This window comes from Salvelinus namaycush, chromosome 10 (assembly GCF_016432855.1).
Source record: "Salvelinus namaycush isolate Seneca chromosome 10, SaNama_1.0, whole genome shotgun sequence".
Taxonomy (NCBI): domain Eukaryota; kingdom Metazoa; phylum Chordata; class Actinopteri; order Salmoniformes; family Salmonidae; genus Salvelinus; species Salvelinus namaycush.
In genome coordinates, this window is record NC_052316.1 from 14,755,595 (window position 1) to 14,764,272 (window position 8,678).

The 8,678-nt window shown below is 45.5% G+C and overlaps 1 protein-coding gene across 1 annotated transcript in view; it reads left to right on the forward strand.

The window, feature by feature from the left end:
• Window positions 1-7,271, forward strand: part of LOC120055181 (fibrillin-2-like) — an 86,055-nt gene extending 78,784 nt beyond the window's left edge. The window contains exons 53-63 of the mRNA XM_039003102.1: window positions 442-573; window positions 754-879; window positions 1,080-1,286; window positions 1,450-1,575; window positions 1,691-1,813; window positions 2,007-2,123; window positions 2,265-2,393; window positions 2,522-2,641; window positions 2,932-3,163; window positions 3,764-3,923; window positions 4,066-7,271. Coding sequence (XP_038859030.1) covers window positions 442-573; window positions 754-879; window positions 1,080-1,286; window positions 1,450-1,575; window positions 1,691-1,813; window positions 2,007-2,123; window positions 2,265-2,393; window positions 2,522-2,641; window positions 2,932-3,163; window positions 3,764-3,923; window positions 4,066-4,437 — 1,844 coding nt within the window. The 3' untranslated portion in view covers window positions 4,438-7,271. The remainder of the gene's footprint in view (window positions 1-441; window positions 574-753; window positions 880-1,079; window positions 1,287-1,449; window positions 1,576-1,690; window positions 1,814-2,006; window positions 2,124-2,264; window positions 2,394-2,521; window positions 2,642-2,931; window positions 3,164-3,763; window positions 3,924-4,065) is intronic.
• The last annotated feature ends 1,407 nt before the right edge of the window (window positions 7,272-8,678 follow it).

Here is an 8,678-nt window from a genome sequence, read left to right on the forward strand (position 1 = left end):
TCCCTCCACATGAGCCTTTTCTCTCTCTCTCTCTCAGGACTCTCTCCCTTTTATCAGCAGTCATATGAAAACCCTCAGTAAGACTAACCCATGTGGGGTAGCTATTATACAGCTGTGTTAAAGTGAAGTTAGTCTATCATCGTAAATTCACCCGGCTGGTTTTATATGGTCGTGCTTTAGAGATGCCAGTTTTACAGTGAACTTGATTCATGGCTGGATTATGAACATACAGTACGTTACGGTATAATCATTCATCTGTTTTAGTAATTTGTTTTTTCCCGCTTCTTATTGGTCAAATGGATCAGTAGCCTAGACATCTTTGTCTATTTTTCTTTAAACATTTCCTCTCCTCGTCTCTCGCTCTAACTTGCTTTCTCTCTCTCCCTCCCCCTCTCTCTCCCTCCCTCCCTCTCTCTCCCTCCCCTCTCTCTCTCTCTCCAGACCAGGATGAGTGTTCAGAGGGGCTGGATGACTGTGAGTCCAAGGGCATGTCCTGTAAGAACCTGATTGGCACTTTCATGTGTATCTGCCCCCCTGGCATGCAGCACAGACCTGACGGAGATGGCTGCATGGGTGAGTCTCACACACACACACACACACACACACACACACACACACACACACACACTGCAGGAGAGAAACCACTTCTTGAAAGTGATTCCATTTTATGTCACACTGTTCTAAACTCTCATCTTTTCCCATCTTCTCCTTCGTCCTCTCCTCCTCATCCTCTCATCCTCCTCCCCCTGGCAGACCTGAATGAGTGTCGCGCGAAGCCTGGCATCTGTAAGAACGGGCGCTGTGAGAACACAGTGGGCAGCTACCGCTGTGTATGCAACGAGGGCTTCCAGCCCAGCTCCACTGGAACGGACTGTATCGGTGAGAATATCACCACAGAGGATTCTGCAGAAGGGTGCACAATCCATCCATGCAATGTCAATGCAGCCACATCAAAACCAAAGCATGAAAGACTGTATCACCCCTTCCACACACATACTTGATATGCGGCTCCTGTAAATTGCAGACTCATCTCTCCCTCTCTCCCCCTGTCCTTCTCTCCCCTCCCTCCACCCCTACAGATAACCGACAGGGCTTCTGTTTCACCGAGGTGCTCCAGACTATGTGTCAGCGGGGCTCCACCAACAGGAACAGTGTCACCAAATCTGAGTGCTGCTGCAATCTTGGGCGCGGCTGGGGACCCCAGTGTGAGCTCTGCCCACTGCCTGGCACCGTGCAGTACAAGAGGATGTGCCCACTGGGACCCGGGTACACCACCGACGGCAGAGGTTAGCTAGAGGAGAGGACGTGAGAAAGGGGTTGAGGGAGGGGGAGAGGAGATGGTAACGGAACGTGGAAGGAGAAAGGGATGAGAGAGGGTTAAGGGGGGTAAGAGGGGTGTGTATGTGTGTGTGTGTGTGTATCTAACATTCCCGCCCGCTGTTGTTGCAGACATCAATGAGTGCACGGTGATGCCAGACCTGTGTAAGAACGGCCAGTGCATCAACACCATCGGATCGTTCCGCTGCCACTGCAACGTGGGTTATACCACCGACTTCACCGGCACCTCCTGCATTGGTATGACCCGTCCCTCTCTCTTTCTTACCGGGCCTTGGACCAAACCATCCTGGCTGCGGGGTAGAAATTGCTCTCATTCTGACCTTATTACTCACCACTGTCTGTCGTGTTTTAGATATGGATGAGTGTTCCGCGTCTCCCAAGCCCTGTAACTTCCTGTGTAAGAACACAGAGGGCAGCTACCTGTGCTCCTGCCCCAGAGGATACACCATGCAGCCTGACGGAAAGACCTGCAAAGGTGGGTGGACCCTGCTCCTGGCCACTCGCACAGCCTTCAAGACCAGTCCGATAAATACTGAAACACGAGTTCCCATTTCCCCATGATCCTTCTATCTGAATAGTCTAACATGTTAACTGGTACTTTCATACAATTACATCCAGTATATATGTTTTCTTCACAGTTTATTAACAAATCCACATTTCTACTCCAGATCTGGATGAGTGTTCCACCAAGCAGCACAACTGTCAGTTCCTGTGTGTCAACACCATCGGAGGTTTCACCTGCAAGTGTCCTGCAGGCTTCACCCAGCACCAGACCGCCTGCATCGGTGAGGGGCCATGAACAAGATACACACTTTGTTTAGGGCAATTCTACGTCCGAGAAAAGTCCAAGAACTCTGAAGACTTAAAACTGGTAGTTGAATGGTTTTGAACGAAATCTCATGAATGTGTATCTTCATCTCTCGTAGACAACAATGAGTGTAATGGGCAGAACAGTGTGTGTGGCTCCAGGGCTTCCTGTGTCAACACTCCCGGGAGCTTCAACTGTGACTGTGGGAAAGGCTTCTCTCTGGACACCACTGGCCTGGAGTGTGAAGGTGAGGACCCGACGCACACACACATCGCTCCCCGTCATAAGCACACACACATAACACTCCACCCACTTTTGCTAGTTTCCCCCCCCCCCCCCAAAAAAAATACTTTTCTAATGTGACTTCTCTTTCAGATGTGGATGAGTGTGGCAGTAACCATCGCTGTCAGCACGGCTGTCAGAACATGATGGGAGGCTTCCGCTGTGGCTGTCCTCAGGGCTATGTACAACACTACCAGTGGAACCAGTGTGTGGGTGAGTGGGACAGACACACACCAGTCACTTACTTAAACCCATTTTGATTCAAGCGGTGCGTACGGCCACAAGATATGTCACTGCCCAGTATTGAGACATAGGCTCTGTGCTCTATGTGTGTCATATCCTCAATGAAGATTCCGGACCTAACTTACCAAGTATCCGCGTCAATGAGAAAGACAAATGAAAGGTAGAACAAAATCTGATACCGTGGGCAGTCTGTGCACAATATGCTTAGGTTGGTATTTTCCTCATTTTTGACTCTCTCTCTCTCCCTCCCCTTTCTGTAGATGAGAATGAGTGTTCGGGTGCGTCTGTGTGTGGCTCGGCCTCCTGCTACAACACCCTGGGCAGCTTTAAGTGTTTGTGTCCGTCCGGCTTTGACTTTGAACAGGGAGGGGGCGGCTGCCAGGATGTCAATGAGTGTTCCATGGGCAGTAACCCCTGCAGCTTCGGCTGCTCCAACACAGACGGAGGATACCTGTGTGGATGTCCTGGAGGGTACTACAGGGCTGGACAGGGGTGAGTGGTTTCCCAAATGGTGTCAGGTATACCCACTGATGGGTTGTTGCTGATTTCCTACGGGTTACTCAAAGCTGTGTCTTGGTTACTACTTAAGTTACTACTTATTGGGTAGTGAATACATACAAGATATGTATTTATTTTTATTTCAAAAATGTATTTGAAACCACTGGGAACCACACCCTCATACCACACAGCACTGTACCAACGGTCTAACGCTTATTATCTCCACAAGAAAGACTATCTCCCTGTGTTATAATTAAGCAATAAGGCCCGAGGGGGTGTGGTATATGGCCAATATACCACGGCTAAGGGCTGTTCTAACGCACGACGCAACACGGACTGTCTGGATACAGCCCTCAGCCGTGGTATATTGGCCATATACCACACACCCCCGAGGTGCCTTATTGCTATTATAAACTGGTTGCCAACGTAGTTGGAACAGTAAAAAAATAATTTTTGGTCATACCCGTAGTATACGGTCTGATATTCCATGGCGTTCAGCCAATCAGCATTCAGGGCTCGAACCACACGGTTTATACATGTGGATAAATGTGAGTAATATGCCCTGACGTCTGTATCTCTCTGTTGACTCCCCAGTCATTGTATAACGGGCCAGGGCTTCCAGGACCAGTATAGTTCAGAGGGAGATGATGAGGACAGTCTGTCTCCAGAGGCCTGCTACGAATGTAAGATCAACGGAGACGTCGGCAAGAAGGGCCGACACAGACGTCACGCTGCTGGGGACAACGACCTCAAGGTGCTGTCTCTACACTCTTTTCTGCTCTTTTGTGGTCTCCCACTCGTTCTTACATCTACAGGTTCTAAACGTCTACCTGTTGTGTGTTGTATGTGGTTGTTATGTCGCTATGTGCTGACCCTCTCCTCCCTCGTCTCTCCAGGAGGTGAGCATGGCCAGCGTGGACACCCAGGAGTCCATCCCCATGAACCTGAGCCTGGCCTCGCTGCACAACAAGGAGCCCCTGCTGGAGCTGCTGCCGGCCCTGGAGCCCCTGGAGCACCATGTGCGCTACGTCATCACCCACGGCAACCAGGGCGAGCACTTTCGCCTGCTGGAGCGCCGCGACGGGAAGAGCGTGCTGAGGTTGGGCAGGAAGTCGCCTCCCCCTGGCTCCTACCGCCTGGAGATCGCCAGCCTGCCCCTGTTCGGGCCGCGGCGCCTCCGACAGCTGGAGGAGGAACATGACAGCGACTACCTGCTGGGAGAGATAGGAGACGCCCTACGCATCAAGCTGCACATCCACCTGCACTGAGCTGCAAGCACTCCAACCCTCCCTAGGCTCCCTACTTTCTTCCCTTTCAGCCCCTGGACTGACTTTATAATGACCCCTCTGACCCTTGACCTTAACCCCAGGACCATCCCCAACCAATCGGGGTAGGGGGCTTTGAAAGACTGAGTCAACCAGCCCAACCACCACTTTTTAATTGTCAAGGTTCTTTTCTTTTCTTTTTTTACCCCCCCGACCCACCCCTCCTATTCCACTTGGAGAAGGAGTGGAGGAGATTACAGAAAGGTATGCAGTGTTTGGACCACAAACCCCTGCCATTTTAGATTTTACACACAAAATGGCTGACGAGAATCCATGAAGCACTTGGATAAGTGGAAATGGAAGGAGATGCACAAAAAAGCTGAAAATGTTTGAAATGGTAAAGAAAGTGTTATAAAGTAGAAGGAAGAAGTATTTTACTGTTGAGTTGAGTTCGTGTAGGACAATCTTCTTATGGTGAAGTGGAAATGTAAGAACCACTGATTTGCTAGGAGACAAATAGGGGTGTGTGTTGGTGAATGGTGGTCCAAGCAGTCCCTCGCCTGTCTGTAATCTCTGTGAAATCACAACACTGGGGTTAGAGGTCATGCTTCACACTACTCAGTATTCTAACATGTCAGTTAATGTATTGTAGTGTTAAAAAAATGTTCACAAGAAGGACTGCAACATTTACGCAACATGTCAGGTTTAACACTAATGTAATGGAGAGTTGGTCATCATGCATAGTATCAATTCTAGGAGTAAAACACCAGCTTTATACTGTTTATAATCATGCTTTTATGTAAAGCAGTGGTAAGCAGGGACTCTCTGGTGTGATGCCGTGTGCTACTGGCCCGTGTTCTGTTACCTCAATTCTTCTCACTCATCTCCTCCACTCACCATACATTAGCGCTGTTGTAATGCCTCCTCTGGCCAGGAGAGGGCCACACTGTCCCTCAGCATGAACCATGTCCAGAGACAGAGGTAGAAGTTCGCCCCTAATCACTGTTCCAGGTTCAGATCTTGTTTTATCTCTTAAATGGTTACGGTTAGGATTGGGGTAGGATAATCTGATCCTAGCTCTGTGGTTAGGGGCGATGTCTACCTCGAGCCTTAGGTCCTCTCTCCAATAGGCTGCCAGGACATTGTACTGCAGTTTTATTATCATGCACTGAAACTGCTCATTGAATTTAATCAGGGAGATTTGCTTCGAAACGCAGCAAACAGGTCCTGAGGGATTCAGCTTTTCTGAGAGTTGACATTCTGACTGGCAGTGAGAACTCTTGGACGGCTGAACCATCTGCTGCCCATAGAGAAACATAGCTGGGGATGAAAGATACTGTAACAACCTCAATGGTACATGACAACGCTACTGCAAACAGACGGTTAACGTTTGAGATTTGTACAGAACACATAAATGCACACACATATACAACACACACAGGTGAACTCTGAACCTTACTGAAAACAAGCATCCATCAGGGCATACTTTGTTTTTTTCTTTCAATGAGAAAAAGGTGCTAAATACTTCCCTCTTACGCTGTACAAAAAAAAGATTGCGGTCTTGAATCTTGATTGCGGAAAAAAAGTGACATTTTTACTAGGTTTTTTTTGTTTTGTGTTTGTCTGTCTTTTGTAATGTCTTAATGCTGAGAACCAATATTATCGAACTTGCTTCTTGAAAATGTAATTGTATATTTTTAAGTGAAATGTAGATGTTTTTGTTGTTGTTTTTAAAAAGCGTCAAGGCTGCCCAAACCAAATACTTATTGTAAACCCAAGGTTGAAGTCCTTAAAGTGCTGGTGACTTTGTTCTGCTCAGATAAAAAAAGAAAAAGATCAAATCGAATCCTAAAGTGGCATCCATTTTGTGATCATGCAGTAGATTAGAACATGGCCTTAATTAAGTACCGCTGTTTACCTATCATTGTCCTACTCAGCTCATACTGTAGTCTCTGAGCTCATAATGCCGTCGGTTAGTGGGTGCCGAGTTCCAGCAGCCTAGTCCTCGATAAGTTTGTGCAACGGACCATAGGTGTTGGCAAGACGACACTAAACAGATCTTGGACCAGGCTAAACTGAGTGTCAGTGACCAAAACACACAGCTACAGTAACATTCTCACTCTACAGTATGTCTCAGTATTGTGAAGTTGACACTGTAACAAGCCTATAGGATCAATGCAAACTCAACGTGGCCATCTATCTCACACTAGCAGTGAGTGTCTCTGTCTAGTAACCTATCTCTGGTGCCCAACTGATTTTGCTCTCTGAACATGCAAGGTTACTGCACTGTTCCCACAGCCTGGGCTATATTTATGCATAAAACATTTAACATGGGAACTTTGTATCATTTTGTATCTGGTTTGTTATTTTATTTGCCACTATGTTAAGGAAAGAATGTGCGTGTGCATACTGTATCTCAGCTTCAGCGGCAACCTTGAACTTCACTGTTATCAATGCCCGATCGGTCGATGCTGATTTGAATTTGAGGGAGTAAAGAACTCAAACGTTAGTTCTTCAGAGGTGTTTAGGGGGGGGGGGGGGGGGTGTAGAGAATGTAGACTCAACACCTATAGATCTCTCAGAAACCAGCTGACGGTTTCAATAAGAATCATTAAACCATTACTCTATCTAGGGCAAAACTGAACATCCCTCACAAACTAGTCTTTTCCAATTTTCAAAACTCTTATTTTATGCTAGGACAAAATCCATCCACCCAAGATTTATCATCTATTGGGTACACATTTGCAATCTATCAAATTTGTATGATTCTCATTATTTTGTAAACTTTTGTCAGTGACATAAATGGCAATAAAAGTATTGTGGGTTATATTTTTAAAGGATTGTCTTGGAGTTTCATTTTCCTGCCCTGTAAATGTCCCATTAGTGCTTCGTTAAAGTGATTAAAAGTGGAGTAATGTGGTAAAATGCTTTATTGATTTTACAGGAAGAGTAATACACTCCCACACTGGAAACACAAATTGAAGAAAACCACATTTTATTTCACAAAATTAAACCCTGCGTAGCAAAAACAAAGCAGTTATGAAAAATATCTACTTACAAATCTTAAACGCAAGCAAAGCTGCCTGCTCTGGATTTAACAACGTTGAAGCTCATTTACTGCATTTTTATAGAATTTTTAAACTAAAATGCTATTTGGAGAACAGCAAAAACAAGCCAAAATGACCCCAGACATTATCACATTGATTGCTGTAGCTTCATTCACATACAGTATACAATTAGCCGCTACACATTAACTCAGCTCTGGGTTTTAAATGTAGAGGGATCTGTTAGGAGAACAAATATTTTATTAAAAAGGTAAACAAATAAGATTGTTGTTCTTACAGTTTTACAGCTAATTTCCTGCAATTCTACACATTTTGCCATGGGGTGGGGAGAAATGTTTGCAGTTTTAAAGATAATTCCCTGCAATTCTACACATTTCGCCATGTTAATATGATATCTGGGTGAGAGTGACTAACAAAATCAAATGGCTCCCCCTGGAGGTCAGGGTCCCTAAGCACGGTAATTCGGCCATGATAAGATAACTAGCAAGACTAATTTAGCAATCTAAAAATTTTTAACTGACATGGGCTAATTGAGTGACATATAACGAGTAAAACTGCTAATGCACAACCAAGTTTAGAAATTGCACCTTGTGTATTCTACTATTCTAACTCTCAACAGTAAGTTGAGACCCCGAATGAGTTAAAAATAAATAAAATTCAAATTCAATTTTTTTTTAGCTATGGCCCTGAGTGAGAAATGCCTCTTGCATGTGTGTAGATCTTTGTTTTGGTCGCACTGTGTGAAGCGCATTGACTAGTTCCGGCAAAGATGTTGGGAAATGCGAGATGTGCAGTAGCTAAGATGGCGAGAAACCTCATGCGGTGCAAAAAGTGGATGTAATATTTTTCTGAATTTTCTGTTTTTCGGAGTACCACCTGCAACTGAACACAGACATTTATAAAAGACGTGTTTCTTCCAAATCGAGACCAAAGAAAGTATCGCCAAGTAGAGGCGAGTTGAAAAATTGCTGCCCATGCTTTGTATATGGAAACATATCACGTTTCATATTATAGATATGGCTTTGTTTCAGTTATACCAACACAAAACACACTAATAATGTTCCTTTGAAGACAAATCACCAGTCTGGTTTCTTAAAAGGGCGGATGCATCTAAACACAGTTGTAATATCTCAACCCAGTCGGGAAATCTGAGGGAAAAATACAAATTGATCATTTGTC